Below are 16,634 nucleotides of genomic sequence, written 5' to 3' on the forward strand. Positions count from 1 at the left end.
TTTTTCAGTTTTGCAGTTTTTTATATTCTGCCTGCAGTGTGGTAAGAGAAAAAAAGGGCAGCAGGACTTAAGATAAAATCTTGTCACTTTGTAATGCTGAGGGGTTGCCTTCAGAATTTACATTACAATTTTAACTAAGTTAGGGAAGGTGAAGATCTGGTATTTTCCAGACAGCCCAAGTTACCAAAGTGATCATTGAAGATCATGGAAATTGTGGTCAGCGATAAAGATCAGGCCTCATCCTTCTTGAGAAGGATCATTTCTTGCAAGGTAAGCAACTTTGATCTTCTGCACTGTAAAGAATATATATATATATCTTTGTACTTACATGGACATTTTGAGAGTTGCAGTATTGACATCTCTTCAGACTCACTGGAGTCAGCTGTCATGTTTCTACGTGGCAGTCTCTTTTTGAGTCTTGTTCTCTTCCCAATCAGTCTAAACCTGAAACAATTTAAATTTGAATAATGAACATTGTGAAATGTAATGACATCCAAATTACATCAAGAAAACTGCCAAAGCGTAATATTGAAATGAAATTCCTTGGATCTGGAAAAAGCAAATACTTTGCTTTGTTGGTTTGGTAGTAGTTCTGCATTTTCTGTAGTTGGAAATGTTACTGTAGGACACAGTTAATTTAAGCTATTCACAGAATATAAAAAGCTTGGAGATTTATTAAGCATCACAAATTGTAATACTGTAGTAAAAATAGGAATCAGTGTGAAGTCAAAGTAGTTTTGTGAGAAGCTGGACCTTGCTGCAAATGTTTTGCGCCCTCTTGTTGAAATTTTATCCTTAAATGAGACGGTATGGGAGCAGGCATCATCCCTCGCTGGAACTGTCTGTGCCCTGGGATTCCCTGCCAGGGAGGCTCTGGGGTCTCTGGTCTGAGCCCACCAGAGGGTCCCTGTTTGCCTGCAAGGCTGCTGACCTCTCTGCACGCTGTGCTGTGGCAGCTGGGGCTCTCCATAGTCCCTGCTCAGGTCAGATCGCGGCTGCCTCAGGGGATGTGAAATCATCTGTTACAGAGTCTGGCCCGTAGCCTTCAAGGGCTTGAAGGCCTCAGAAGGATGTTTCCCAGTGACACATGATAGGATAAACGAAGAGGGCTGTGCCTGTTTTATCTCAGGGAAAATGCGGTGTAAAGTTGCAGAAGAAGGGAAGAGATTCTCTCCAGAAACCCCAGGCAAGTTGGACAGGAACTTTTGTTTAAATACTGCAACTGCATATGGTTGCCTTTTTTTTTTTTTTTTTTTTGAGGGGCTAAAATATTTTTGGGTGCAGTTTTGATTTGGTTTTATTGTCAGTTAACTATTAAATACACAAAAAACATTTTCCTCAACAGAACAGGCTGCTGCATCCTTACTGAGAGTAATCCTTGACTTGCTCCTGAATGGGTGAAGTGTAGCTTAGAGTTACTCCTTCCAAAGTCCAGTAAAAGGGCCTCTGATTAAGGAGGGAAGGTGAAGATCTTGTTATTTTCCAGAGTTACTGAAGAGATGAAGAGACTAGTCCCAGCCATTGTGCCTTAGTTTTGGCCTATGATTTGACTTTTTCAAATTTCCAACTTTTAGTTCGTTAGGGTAGGCTTTTTTGCTTCCTATGATAAACATCAATAAACCACTGTTAAGTAACATCTGTCTTCAATTCCAAACTGCATTTAATACACTTACTAGTTCCATTATCTGCAGCTTGATTTCTGGGTTGATCAGAGCGATAGTGCATCTGTTTCTATTTGGCCAAATTGCACTGCTATGCTTGATTTTAAAATAAAACGTTGTAATACTTGGTTAATAAGAAGTTAAAATAACTCAGCTACACTTATTTCTATAAACCTGGACTTCAAACTGTATTATCTTAAATATGGTTAATGCAGTAGATACAGCACCATTTGCTTTTAGTAGTGATGAATAATTTCTTAATGCGGCATGTGAAATCTCAGTGGGAAAATTGTACAGGATGAGGTTTAAATGTCAAGATCGGGATTTTGCAAGAACGCTAGTTTAGCATATTGTCTTTGGAATTGCTTCCACTTTTTTTTCAAAGGATTTGTAAAAATACAGTGCAGACCAATGTAGGTTGGTGATCAGTTTTACTGAGACCAAATAGCCTCCACGGAGATCAGAAGAAGAAACAGATTAATGATTGAAAGTGTGATCCAGAAGAGATTATGAAGGAGAAAAAACTTGTTAGTGCGTACACAGTTCTATAGATTTTCTTCCTCAAAACTTTTATCAGGAATAGTTAATCACAGTAATAGGAAAAACAGTTTATTAATGTTAACTTTCAGGCATGAAACATCTTGCTTTAAGAAGTTTTATCCTGAAAGAAAAGGAAAAACTGATTAATTTGGACTGAGAAAACAGGAGAGCCATGTAGCTGAAATTCTTCCAGCTTAATGTTGGAAATGTACCAGGAAATAAAAAATTAAAAATTGAGCTGCGCTTTCCTAAACTTACGCTACAAGCAACAGTTAGTGCAATCTTTTTACACAAATCTAATGTGCAAATTTGGGTTTGAATCTCAAAATTGTGCCATAGCAGGATCCATGGTAGCTAGGTACTCTACATGCATGAAGTTGCCTAAAAACTTCAGGATTGTATCAACAGCTAGAGCCCAAACCTTCCTGAAAAAGCCTGGTCTCCAGGTTGTATGCAGACAAGTGACAGACCTGCTGTTCTTCCGTATGTACACATTGACTGATCTATAAAAAGTCATAGGAAACCACAGGATTTCAATAATTAACTTGCTGATCTTCACTTAAGTATTTTTCATCCTTATTTGTAATCTTGTTAATCTCTATTTTGGCATACAAAGCACTGTGACTATTATACTCACCAGCAGTTTGGTAAGCAAAGAAAGAGGGAATTCCCTTGCACAGAGCTTCAATGAGTTTTCCGTATCTGTGCAAGTTTTGGAGCTTATGTGTTTGAGATAATGAAGCGATCCCCTCTGGGTGGAAGTTGATGAGGACTGGGTCCCTAAGCATCAAAGAAACAAACCTAGAAAACAGCATGTAGAAAAAACAAAAATGGAGTTCAGAATCTGTATGCACATCTTTGATAGTGGAGAAGGGGTTATTCAAGTGCAGTGCAACTTTTCAAAGACTGAACTTTTAGAGTGACTAAGCCCTGCTGTGAAACTTCTCTTCCGTTCTTGGAGCCTTTTCTCTGTGTGTGTCAGGAAGTACATTTCACAGGGAATTGGTTAGGTTTCTCACCACCTTTGTTCACCATCCTACCTTGTGTCCCTGAGGTGCTGCAGGAAAGTTTATGAGGCAAAAACCTGATTGCCTATTTTAATGAGGCAGGTGTTTTTTGAAAATACCTTGGTTGCAACACAGCCCTATTAAGAAAAAAAGACTTTTTTGTTGCAAATGATATACAGTGAAAGATAAGTGGATTGTCAGAGAGAAGCACTAGTTAAAAAAAAGGGCTTTATACAGTACAGATAATCATAGGGAAGGAAAATGTGGGGGTTTTCTGTTAGATTGTCTAGGTAAATGTGTCATGGAGGCTGACAAGGGATTTTGGTAAAAGGCAAAGTAAATTGCCTTCTCCAGTAATGCCACATGTCTGAGATGTTATACAGCTTAAGTCAGATGATGCAATTCACTGCTGAAAACACCAGTGCAGCATGCAGTACAGCAGAAACATTAAAAGAGTTAAATGAGAATGTTTTTAAGCATCTCCTCTAAAATCTTGGTTGAAGGTTAGGCGTTTTTCAAAAACCTTTTGGCAGTTTTCCATATTTTTTTGAGCAATGGTGACAGCCACTTACAGTCTTGACATCCCAGACAGATTCCCAGTTCTCGGAGCTCTCCTTTGAGTCAGGACTGACCCCCGTGTCAGAGTGGTGTGAGTTTTCTCTGTGGTGCTCTTTAAAGTTTGTCTTGCCATTCTGATTTCTGGAAAAGCTTAAAGGAGGTAAGGGTTTAGCATTGTGGATTCCCAGTATTTCGTTCAATAAAGCAATAGCTCTAGTAACAACCTTTTGGGAAATTATTGCTCTTAGACATCATAGAGTTATTTAGATTGGAAAGGACCTTTATGATCGAGTCCAACTGTTAACCTAACACTGCCAAGTCCTTTGCTAAACCACGTCCCTAAGCACCACATCTATGTGTTTTTAAACACTTCCAGGGATGGTGATTCCACCACCTCCCTGGGCAGCCTGTTCCAATGCTTCACCACCCTTTCAGTAAAGAAATTTTTTGTAATATTGAATCTAAACCTCCCCTGGCACAACTTGAGGCTGTTTCCTGTTGTCCAGTTGCTTGTTACCTGGGAGAATAGACTGACACCCACCTGTCTGCAACCTCCTTTCAGGTAGTTGTAGACAGCAATAATGTCCCCCCCTCAGCCGCTGCCTCTCCAGGTTAAACAACCTCAGTTCCCTCATCCACTCCCCATCAAGACTTGTGCTCCAGCCCCTTCCCCAGCCCCGCTGCCCATCTCTGGACACGCTCCAGCACCTCAATGTCCTCTTGAAGTGAAGGCCCAACTGAACACAGGATTCAAGGTGCGGCATCACCACTGCCAAGTACAGGAGGACAATCGATTGATTGCGGCCCTTGTGCTGCTGGCCACGCTGTTTCAGATACGAGCCAGGATGCTGTTGGCCCCCTTGGCCACCTGGGCACACTGCTGGCTCATGTTCAGCCGGCCGTCAGCCAGCACCCCCAGGTCCTTCCCCGCAGGCAGCTTCCCAGCCCCTCTGCCCCCAGCCTGTAGCGTTTCGTGGGGTTATTGTGACCCCAGTGCAGGGCCCAGCACTGAGCCCTGTTGAACCTCATCCAGCGGCCTCTGCCCATTGGCCCAGCCGGCCCAGACCCCCCTGCAAAGCCCTCCTGCCCTCAAATGGATCAATGCTCCTCCCTGACTTGATGTTGTCTGCAAACTTATTAAGGGTACACTCCTTCTCCTCACTCAGATCGTTGATAAAGATATTAAACAGAGCTGGCCCAGATACTGAGCCCTGGGGAATGCCACCGGTGACTGGTTGCCAGTTGGATGTAACACCATTTGCTACCACACCTGGGGCTCAGCCATCCAGCCAGCTTTTAACCCAGCATAAGAGTACACCCATCAGGTGTACTGAGATCGAGTTGAAGAGGAGATAATTTCTGGCCTTGGAGGAGGTCTGGGAACCTGTTAGTACTGTTGTGTCAAACCTTACACTCAGGTTTTATCTAGCCCTGGTTTTCATCTGTCTGATGCATCCACCTTATGAAGGCAGACAAGCTTTAACATTACTGCTCTATTCCCCCTGTACTGAATGTCTCTTAGACCAGGTGGAAAAAAACACAGTTTCATTTGAATACTGGAGAATTTCCTTTAAACGCTAAACTGGATGTCCAGAGTCAAGCTTGCAAGAGAAATTTCTAAGAAAAGTAGAATAATTCCTTATTGTTCTTGCCCCTGCAGGAACTTGCCAGCAGAGAGTTATTTACAGTATTTCACTCTTTTGTGGTCAGGTCCTTCATGCTGGTATTTGTTTCTCTCCATACACACAATTACTTTCAGTGTTTATGCTAATCTCAAGACAGACTTTGCTGATTTCCTATCTAGCAACTGTCTTTTTCCCTTGATATATCAAGCACTGAAATATATTTGGTATAAAAAGCCCCACAGTTTCCTGCTAAGTATCAGACTTTGAAATACAGCTTCACTTGCAGAAACGTGTTTTTCAGAGGCTATAGCTAAAGGTCACTAGTTCTTACGGCAGCGGTGTATAATTGCATGTGGCTCATACGTACACCGTTAGCAAGAGCTGGAGTCAGGAAAGGTCCTAAGAAGAGAAGCAATCAGAACCTGAAACAAACATTTGAAATCCACATTTTAACATTGTGATTGCTTATCTTGCATCAAGTTATTTGCTGTGTTAAAATAATTTTGTTTTCCTATTTAATTTTGTGTACATGCTTAGCATTTTTCTGAAGTGGAGTTTAACTGAAGAGTGTTAAAATATGCAGGAGAATTTTTTGTTAATGAGCTTACATGAGATCATCAATTCATATAAATTACTCCTAACCTCAGCAGTATACTTTGCACAGCTAAGAAGTTCATGTAAACAGAGTGGGTTTTAAAATATGTCCAGCCCTCATTAAACTCCTTGGAAAAAGGTAGCCTGAAATCTTTTAATTAAAAGCATGAACTCTTCACCTTGAGCTTTTGATTTTAGACATGGAGCAGACCCATGAACTGTGCATGTGCAGCTACTGTGAAAAGTTGGCATGTGGGAGCACAGTACAGCTCTGTACTTGGAACACAGCAGAAAGGGAACTTGAGCATCCTCACAGTAGTTCTCATGCCTCTGAATACAGGGCTAATAGTGTAAGGGTAGGCACAATCATTTTTGTTCAGAAAAATGTAAAGTACTTTGTTCTATTTTATATTATAAAATAATACAGTTTCAATGACTCATGCTTCTTGTTGCTCAGATTTGTCAAAACTACTGCTGATATATTTTGGAGAGATTTAATATTGTTATGATGCTAAATTCTTTTGTGGTAATTATTGTGAACAATTATTCTCTTGAAGACAAACCCTCTAATATTGAATTGGTCACAAATTTTATCTACTTCAAAGGAGGATTTTTATGAGAAATATCCAAGTGTGACTCAGAGTATTTAGCACTAACATTTTGGGATTTATCCTGCAACAATTTCAGCTTGCTGTAAATACACCTGCTTCACAGTCATGCACTTGCAGTCTTTCATTTGTCTCATGGTTCTTCTCCTGCACTCTCATCAGACAGCTGTGCCATAACTTTATATAACTTGCAGAGACCATTGACTTGCATCTGAGTTGTGGGTGAGAGAATATTGCCCTTTCAACATTTCACTTGTGCCTCTCGCCCTTGTAACGGAGCACTTCTCTCTTTCAGATTTGAGTAGGCCTATGAAGGCACTGCCAAAGGTGAAATTTCACCCATGCAGTCCTGACCTATTTGTCATTTTTACTCTGTAATCCCTACATAAATCAGTAATAGTTTGCTAGGTACCAAGAAAGAGTAAATTAATTTTAAAACTGTCCAACCTTAACACTTGTATGAGAAAATGACACATATACTTCCAGTGAACTTCATTTTGATGGCAGGCGAGGCAAGACCTGCTGGTAATTGATGTGTACTCTTACTTTTTATACAGTAATATCCCAAAGTTAAATCTTAAAATGGGTTTACCATGTTGGCACATGCCCTGTGTTCACAGAATCGTGACGGGTTTCCTGGGCAAGTGCTCTGATAAGAGGGAGGCTTTGATACCAGTGTGACTGAATTCATTACAGAGGAAGGTGAAAGAAAATTTGCCATGACAAGTTCAGTATATTTTATAGTAACTTTTAAATGAGGGGAAAAAAAAATTCAGAACCAGAGAATAGAAACCTAATAAGATTTGTAGTTATGCTTCGTGTCTACGTGGCACAGGACTCAGCCTGATATCCATATATCCACAGCTGATACTATCTTTTAAATCAATGGAGGTGGTAATCTTCCTATATTAGATGTTAAGTCAGTCCCCAGAAATCATGAGCTTGGTTCTCAATCACAGAAATTACTGATTTCTTTCATTAACCTTCCTTTCTGAGCCTGTTCAGTTAGGATCTGCTTCCCAGTCTTCAGGCATGGCCTCTGTACTCATGAGAGTAGTACCTGGTTATGGACTGAGGGCAGTTCTAGAAAGGGGCCACAAACTAGAGAATTTTATGTCAACTATTGTTTAGAAAGCAGATTTTACTACTTCTCTGAATTTGACAATTATGTACAGAGCCACAGCATAAGAACTTATTTGCCTTGTTTGTTGCAAAAACTTTGAAAAATGTTTAGGTTTTTTAACTGGGCAGCACAAATGTCCAAGTCTTTTTGTCCAACAATATTGTCCATTGCTGTTTAATAATCTAAGATAGATAGACAGATATATCTCCACAGATAATTTGGATTTGTTTCTTAGCTGTGCCTCTTATAGAAGCAGCACTTTCAGAGGTGCTCATTTAACTACTCCAGAAGTGCTTATTTAATGCTTATTCTGTCAGTCCCTCTGTATACCGCGTGCTTTACTGTAGTTCACTGTGGGTTTGCACACTCAAGTTTCCTTTGCATTGCCAGAATGGCATGATGGGGACTCACTCAGTGTCATTATGAACTGTTGTTTTGAACTAGATTCTTTACTGTCGTCATTTGCTGAGGATCATTGCTGCAGCTGTTACTGCAAAAGCCAGGGAATCTTACTTCAGCTGAGAAGGTGAGGCCTAATTCTCATTTACACCAGTCAGGGCCACACTCTGTCATTCTGCTGTGAACCGAGGCCTTGCTTGGCCATATGCGTGCAGAGGAGGTGTAGCAGTCTGCCAGCACTGTGAGTGGAAAGCTCTGTTTTTCATCTGTTTTGCACCCACTTTGCAATTTGCACAAGGTGTAAAATATGGTGAATGATGGTAATAAGTTACTAAGGGAAAAAGATTTATGGTTCTTCTAATCGGACTGATTTGTGGATGCTAAATGGAGATAGGTATGTCCTTAGCCTCCAAGATCCAAAATACACTTAAAAGTCTTATTTTGTATGTCACAAAATCCTCTGGAAATTTAATTATTCCACTAGTTTTCAAGAAAGGCACTGAGAATCTGAACTGTATAATGCTAATCCCTGCAGTGTCATTAGCAATGAGTTGGAAAGCAGTTTTGTCCTTTTCTTCCAACAACCATAGCCAATTTGGCCATTTCAGTAATGTGTCACATTTGGACGCCTGATTCTCCAGATCTTCCGTCAACTTCTGATTGGTCGAGTAGTTTGTATGGCAACCCTACACAGCTAGAGCCTTTGACATTAAGAATAACTTACAGAACTAATTACAATAGTAGAAGCCAGGAAAAAAGGTGGGGGGCATGCTTTTACTGTAGAAGGCCCTGTTCTTTTTCCAGTACAAGTTTGCCTCAGTTTTAAAGCTCTCCTCAAGGCATTCTGTTTCTGTACTAAATTCTTGTACCACTGTGCAGCAAACTCCCAAGGCTAAGAGCTGTTTCAGTTTTAGCCCTTTTCTCAAATTAGTGTTTCATTTTGTGCACATGCTTACATTTTCCTGTGTTCTTCTACACTTTACTGTCTGGCAAGAATTAAACAACTGAAATTATTCTGGATTCATCCTTGAACTTTATTTACTTTTTTTTACAACTATGGACTGTGATTAATTCTGCTTGACCTGTCCTTGTGCCAACAGATTTTTCTGGACTGTGTCACCCCGTCTTTATCTGATGTGTGGCATGCCCAGCCCAGCTTGGAAGCATCAAGATTTTTGTTGATTTTTTGAGGTGTTGCTGCATTCTTTACTTTTCTCCCACTACCTGCTCACTCCCTGATAAAGTAAATATTGATGCAAAGTACCTGGAAAAAAACCAAAATGACTCACCAGGAGAGTTTATTTTGATAGTATAATCTCACTTGAACTTGACTGAATCTCTCTCCCTTATGTGTTAAAATTTCTGTTTGGTAATCAGACTTGAACTGAAATTGTACAATTATTCTTTTCATTTGATTTTCAAGGTTTTTTTGTTTAAGTTATTTTTTAGAGTATGACAGTGCCATGTAATGGGTCAAGTTCTGGCAATTTTACTTACAGACGTTAAGAGTAGTTTTGTATCTTAATTGTATTTCATCAGGGTAAATTAGAATGTATTTGAAAATATTTGGCCTTAAGAAAATAACAGAGAAATTAAGTTTTCTAGAGTGATAAATGTTGCAGTGTTGTGACTGCATACTACTTGTTCTGAACATTACTCAAATTCTATTTTCTGCTGTCTTCCCTGACATGACCAATCTGACTGCAAGTGTAACAGTTGAAGAAAATGATTTGGGGGGGGGGGGGGGGGGGGGGGGCAGAGTTTGAGACTGTTGACTTAGATCAAAAGTATCTAAAGCAAGAAGACTACATTGAGAATGTGGGCATCGTGAAATTTCATGTTCACCAAGGGGAGGTGAGTCACAGCTTCCAAAGCTGAACCTCATTCTTCCTGAGGATGGGTGAAAGTGAAATTAGAGCAGGTTATAGCCCTTCTTATGCTGTGCTCTACTTCAGTTACTTAATATGGAAGGGTGCTTAGGGGACTCTGGAGTTGTCATGGGTAGTCTTGCCTTGGAGTGCATGTGTGTTAATTTCAGGTGTATTGCTGGGACACACGTGAATAGCTGTGAGGAAAAAGTCTTCAAAAAGCAGGGCTTTCCTATCGGAAGTATATCTAGGCTTTGCCTGAGGCTACTAGGAGTGTGTTCTCTCTTGCAATAATGTTAATTAGTCAAATGCTTTTTAGGAATTAATCTTTAATTTTTGGTCTTGGCTGATTGGATCAGGAAAATTCAGTCGGTCCAATGTCAGGTGAAAATCATGAGATCGTGGCTGTTTTAATTCTCCTTTGCTAAATAACCATCGATTTCATATGTTGCTCTGCTCTTGCCTGTGCCTAAGTATATCAGTGCTTAAGAAAGCAGAAGCTCTTGGGTGTTTTGTCAAGAGAAATGAGTGTATGAAGACATAATGGCTAATGGGAAGTTAGTTTAAGCTTTATTTTAAAACATTTAAAACTTATTAAAGCTTTTTGTTTTAGTAGCTTGTGGTGCCTGAACCCTGTAGGGTTCCTGCTATGAAAAACTTGACTGCTGAAATCTCTGAGTATTTCTGATATATCTGTAATCTTAGAAACAGTTTCTTTGCAGAAGAAGGGACAGAGTCAGCTTTCAAGAGGAGGGTAACATAAATCAAATCTAATTAGTCTAATTAACTATGCTTATTGAATTTGATATCTGTTTGTATGTATTCTGATATATTTGCTTAGCAGCACAGCTTTGCTACACTTGAGATAACATTTTCCATGTAGAGTTGGGTGGAATAAAGCAAATACATGCAATGCCTTTTTTTTTTTTTTCTCCTTCCTTCGTTGGGGTCTGTTTGCTAAGAGAGATTTCCATACAATCACTTTCACCTTTCTTCTGATGACTGAGATTACAGAAAGGTGTTGGCTGTGAGGTTGAGTTCTTGTTTTATTAGAAGGGAATAGGCCTCAATTAATGACATTCCAGTAGAAAGTAGCGTGTGATTTGTCAAGGTTCCAGCACTGGCTGACGTGGAGTCACAGATGAGGAGTCGTCCAGGCGTGGTTGTAGTAATAGGAGAATGCTTCTCATGGCAATAGCATGTGGTCATTGACGTTTTCATAAAATACAGAAAACTGGTAGTTTTAAAGGAGGAATCCCCATCTTGCTCCTTTTGTTTTGTGACCTCGTGTGAACCACACATCCTCTGATGCTTCATGTCACTCCTCTGTACGCTGAGGAGGCTAGAAATTATGAAGATTGTCTTCTGAAGTACAGTTGTTATTCCTAATTATTTCAATGCATGTGTTAGATACATCATGGTAACTGATCAATAATGAGCAGCACTTCTTGTTGACTGTTCGTGCATATATTAGCTGGAATAAATGGCCAAAGAATTAGTCTGTTCACTGGCTGGCATGTAGGCTACGGTGACATAGGTATTTCTTCCAGGATTTGTCTGCAGGCTATCAGGCTGTTAGGGAATATATTTGAGAAGACAAAATGCAGTTTGTATGAATGAATAGTAGAGTGATTCCTGATGGCATTTAATTCTGAACAATATCCTGTTAAATATTTAAAAAATGGAACCAGCAAGAGTGGGTACACCTCTAAAGTTTAAACGAGTAAATAGTAGCCATTTGTGGAGTGATTCATTTCACAAAAGTTGACTTATTGAATGCTTTTAACATATCAAGGTCAGGTTATCTGTGCCAACCCAAAATTCAGATATGAGGCTTACCACAGTATGGCATGTTGATATGGACTTGTTTGAGTCATGAAGAAAAGGTCTGTCAAGTGTTTCCCACACCTCCAGCAAGATATAAAAGTTGAAGGTCCCTGGGTTTTTCTTGCATTCTTACTTCGTGCAGCTTCTTGTTCTTATCTGAAAGAAAAATGAGCGGACTTGTGAGTATATCCATTTTTGTTGAACGTATATTATAAAAAGTTCCTTATTTTTATGAACAAAAGGATAGAGAAGAAGATGCTCAAGTAAGTGGTACAGTAATGGGATGAGTATGATCTGTGTATTATTTCTTTTGGGTTGTTCAGTGGGAAACTTGCATTACTTGGGTGTACAGCGATCCCCTTGAAGTCAGTGGAAGCCTTGTTTGAGCAGAGTGCAGAACTTGATTACAAATCAGAAGAGGGCGTTATGATTTAATAATGACGGTTGTAGAGGCAAATCGAGAAGTAACATGGCATCAGGAAGGGACTTCTGAAAAATACAAAAAATGTAATGGTTATCATTCTGCTTTTTTCAGGCAAAACAGACCCTAATAGCAAGAATTTTACAATGAAGAATTGTAATTATTTTCAACTAATCACATGTTAAATGGGTAATTTTTCAAACTGAAGCTATAGGTGCTTCCCTCACTTCATCAACTGGGGATATTTTATGGCACTGCCTGGTGTTTCTGTCAAGTGAGAATGTATATTCCTTTTACAGACTACCGTTCTGGTTTTGCTGGGAGTCTTTTGGACTCAGACTTCTGCACTTACGGTAAGTAGACTGATAAGTCGTCTACTGCAAGTACTCATTTAAAATTAATTGGATCCCTGGGCAGGGGGCAAATATAATAAGAAGAAAAGCATAGAAGAAACGAACAAGGTGCTTATTGCCAAGTGTAGTGAACAACAGTGTTTGCCAAAGGTGGCAGTCAGATAAGCAAAAGAGGCAGCTCTGTGCAGATGCATAGTCACAGGAAATGGGGGGTGGCATAGGTCCCCTTAGCCCAAGCTAAACTTTGGGGACTGTTGCAGTCTCCTGCCGGTCCCTGCTGCTACACATGATGACTGGGATGCCCCGTGTTGTTTTTCCTTAGCCTACAGTGAGGGCCTGCCCCCTCCTTTCTCACCCTGACACACTCCTGCATAATAAACCTCCACCTCAAGAGTCTCCTGAGACTGCTGGAGGGTTGTTAAGGGATTTAGTATTTACATAATGCAGTCATACTTGTTTATTTGAGAGAAAGAATTTGTTCATACTATACTTTTTAAAGTTGCAAGCCAGATGATGAGCAATGATTTTGTGTTTTTTACCAAAGACCTATGTCCTTCATGAACCTAACAAAAACTATGTCACTGGAACTATGACCATTGACAGTGAGAATGATATGGCTGATGTCCATGTCCGTTCTGGAGTGTACTCCTCTGATACCATCTTTGACTATGCGCATGTAAGTACCTCTACGAATCTGCCTGGATTTGATCTCTGAGGAAGTTTTTAAACTCAGAAACTATTCTAGTGTCTTCTCACCATAAGCTGTCCTGAAACACTGTTTCTTTGAAGACTCCCGTCACCTTTCCTCCTCTTAGTCCATCTCTTTGTTTCACCCATGTGATGGTAGTTTAAAAGACTTGTTATGAAACCTGTGGTGGCACTTCATGAAAGTGAGAAGAACCTCACCGGCCTCAGTGAGGTCAGAGTTGAGAACGGGCTGCCATCGGTCATGTATAGCGAGTGCAGTAGAAGACTATTGGAAAAGATACTTCCAATCTGATGGACAGACATTAGTGTGGGCAGGCTGCTTCTCTTCCCCAATGGTGACGGCGTAAATGCAGAGTCATTTCACAATAGTAGCCTGTGTAGCCACTTTGTGGTTCTTCTAGAGAGAATCAACTAATCTAAGCGGTAGCCATTTTTAATTAATTAACTATAATTATTTTTTTTTTCATTACAGGGATATATTGCAACAAGGTTATTTTCACGACGTGCTTGTTTTATCATGAAAATAGACAAGCAATACATCCCGACCCTGCAACAAATTGGACGCCTGGCTTTTGAAAGACAGGTGACACTGTAGTGAAACCCGGTGCTCTATAAAAGGAAGGCTACTGCATAAGAGTTGTGTGGTGTGATGGGAGCCATCCGTTCTGCCTTTAAGAACAACTGTACTTAGGAATGTCTTTTACTGTGTTAGCAATCATGAAGCAGTTCTGACAAGATAGAACTTCAAGGGAATATTATGTAGAACATTCTTTTAGGATAATGCGCAATCATGGGCCTGTGCCCTGTGGTTTTATAGTGGATTGTCTAGAACCGTAAGATCCCCTGTCCTTGGAAGTAGTGTAACTGGACTATTTTGAGGTGATCATAGTATGAGTTTAGACAGGATTTTCCTTTTTTTCATTGTCATGCTATAATTTTGAGCTTGACATAACTTGAAATAATTTTGTTTGCAGAACAGAACTTAGAAATCAATTTACTTTGACCAGACTTTTGACTTTCCTATTTAGGCAAATGTTTCCTGAAGGTCACTGGAAGTATTGCCTGGAGATGAACTTGAGTTCTGGCCTGTTTAATGACAGCCTAACAGTAGCACGTTTACAGCAAAACTTACTGCCAGTTAACAAAACTTATTTTGATAGTAATACAGCTCAGTTTTGCTATGTTAGCAGAATTAGTATCTAGTGAATGTTGTTTCTGAGTAGATTGAAAATACTTATTTTTCTCTAAAAGCATGAAGCTTCTTTAGTTGCTCTGTGTGAGGCAAAGGAAGGTTATTTTAGGTTCTGGGATTTTCTACAAAGGGTGTCCTAGTAGAATGAAACCAAAGCTAGATTACTGATGATGTCTAACATTTTCTTTTTAGACTATGAAGGAGATATACTCTCCAAAGAATGTGTGGGTACAGTTTCAGTCTGGCCATTCTTTCTTTGGGAATATCAAGAATTGGCTTACCTATGGAAAACAAATTGAAAAACTCTGCAAAGGCCTGCCTCTCTACCGCCTTGTAAAGAGTCAACGTAAGTTAAAGATCAGAACATTATGTTTCTGTTACAGAGCAGGAGTACCTTTCTATTCTTTAAACCTAAGTCCACATGGTACCTTTGAGGAAGGAACATACTGCCCTGTTTTAGAGCAGATGAGTAAACTACCTAGTAAGACTGAAAGAGTAAGGCTCTGGGATGCTTTGGAAAAATCTGATAAAGCACTGTATTTCATCGTTAGTCATTTAAATTCTGGAACGCCTGTTCAGAGGAACCCGCTGTGTAGCAGCTGTACCCAACTTATGCCTCAACAATAAAAGTCCCACAAGGCATCTACTGTATGCCAGTATGCTACCGGCTGTATGCAGCTTACGGGAAAGGGGGAGCACAAAGGTGATTTAAAGTTGTACAGACCCTTCCTCCCTTTGAGTTACACCATAAAAGTTTTACACCGTATCCATTGAGACCAAAAGGAACCTTGAGTAGGACCATAACTGGGGATTGAAATTTGTGTATTTAGCAGACTTTTCCTTGCTGGATACAGGGATGTTGTCACTGATAATATTGTCATTTTCTTGTTTCTTTTAGCACCACTGAATGTTCGTGGCTGTGCCAATGCAGGAGTTCCAAACATTTTGGGCATTCAAATCTGTGAAAAAAGCCAGTAGTCTGGATCTTGGCAATTCTGCTGCATGGAAACGACTTGTTTCTTTGCATGCTTTTGTGGTTGTAGCCATGTTCTCCAACTGGAACAAAACTGGGTATTAGACCCAATTTGCCTATCCAAAGCTTTGAGTGTAATAAACAAATAAAGATAATGCAGCAATTAAAATGCTTTGGTTTTTTTCTTCATCGGAAAGCAGAACAGAAATAAAGTGGGCCTTGCTAATTTTCCTACACAAGAGTTGCATTCCCCTTTGATGCCTTGCTATGCTCAGGCTGCAATATAACCTAGGCATTGGTGTGTGCTGCCTGCCAGTGAAGAAACAATAACAGAATAGTTTTTTCCAGTGGAGAATTGCCCTTTGGCATCAGCACTCAGCCTCCTCAGGTGCTGACTCACGTTATGTTGAAGGGAGGGAGCAAACAGATGAATGGATAGATAAAGGGAGGGAGAAGCTCTATGTTATGAGCACTTGCAAAGAAGCTTGAGTTCTGCAAGGCCACCGAAAATTTGGAGCAATTTGAGTTCGTGTGATAGGTTGGAGAGCTTTTTGTTGTGGGTATTATTCAAAGCCAGATAGAAGAGGCTGTCCCAGTCCTAAAACATTCATAACCCAGAATAAAATGATCTCTTCACACAATGCCAGTGTAAAAAGAGCTGTGACCACTTGCTGAGTGCCCCACATATGTTGGAGAGTAAATTTGTGTCAGGAGCTGATTAAATACAAGATGAGGCACACCAGTGCTGCCTGCCTGCTCTTCTGATGGATAGCAGTGGATGGTTGAATTCACACATCCTTTCCATCAGTGCTTGGATGGAGTGTATATTTTGGGGCTGAAGACTAAATGTTTACTGTTTAATGGAGCCTTGAATGGTTGCCAGAGGGCAAAGCATTTATTTGGACAAAACTAGCCCCAGGTCTGCAATTTGTTATTTTCAAATAAGACTCATGGTCAAGCCATCTGCTATTTATTAAAAGAGCATTTTATCATCTGGTGAAACTGTTCTTTCATATTAAGTGTATTCACAACAGGCTGCAGGTTCTTGGGGATCCAAAGAATGTTTCTGGAGAGCCAAACTTTGGCAATTAAATCTAGGAATTTGTATGTGTGTCTGCAAGATACAAGATAGCCTGTTTAGTTATATTTTGAAGTTGTGCTCACTGACGGGAAGTAA

General features: G+C 40.0%; 1 protein-coding gene across 1 annotated transcript; it reads left to right on the forward strand.

Annotated features, from left to right (window-relative positions):
- Positions 1-204: 204 nt before the first annotated feature.
- On the forward strand, positions 205-15,598 carry GKN2 (gastrokine 2). The gene is made up of 6 exons (XM_037371851.1): positions 205-270; positions 12,531-12,584; positions 13,129-13,260; positions 13,765-13,875; positions 14,677-14,830; positions 15,383-15,598. The coding sequence occupies exons 1-6, from the start codon at positions 205-207 to the stop codon at positions 15,460-15,462; spliced, it is 597 nt and encodes a 198-aa protein (XP_037227748.1). The 3' UTR covers positions 15,463-15,598.
- The last annotated feature ends 1,036 nt before the right edge of the window (positions 15,599-16,634 follow it).

This window comes from Falco rusticolus, chromosome 20, assembly GCF_015220075.1.
Source record: "Falco rusticolus isolate bFalRus1 chromosome 20, bFalRus1.pri, whole genome shotgun sequence".
Lineage (NCBI taxonomy): Eukaryota > Metazoa > Chordata > Aves > Falconiformes > Falconidae > Falco > Falco rusticolus.

Coding starts and splice junctions, on each gene's coding strand:
- GKN2 (XM_037371851.1), top strand. CDS start 205: ATGGAAATTGTGGTCAGCGATAAAGATCAGGCCTCATCCTTCTTGAGA. Junction 13,261..13,764: donor CCATCTTTGACTATGCGCAT/GTAAGTACCTCT, acceptor TTTTCATTACAG/GGATATATTGCAACAAGGTT. Junction 14,831..15,382: donor CCGCCTTGTAAAGAGTCAAC/GTAAGTTAAAGA, acceptor TGTTTCTTTTAG/CACCACTGAATGTTCGTGGC.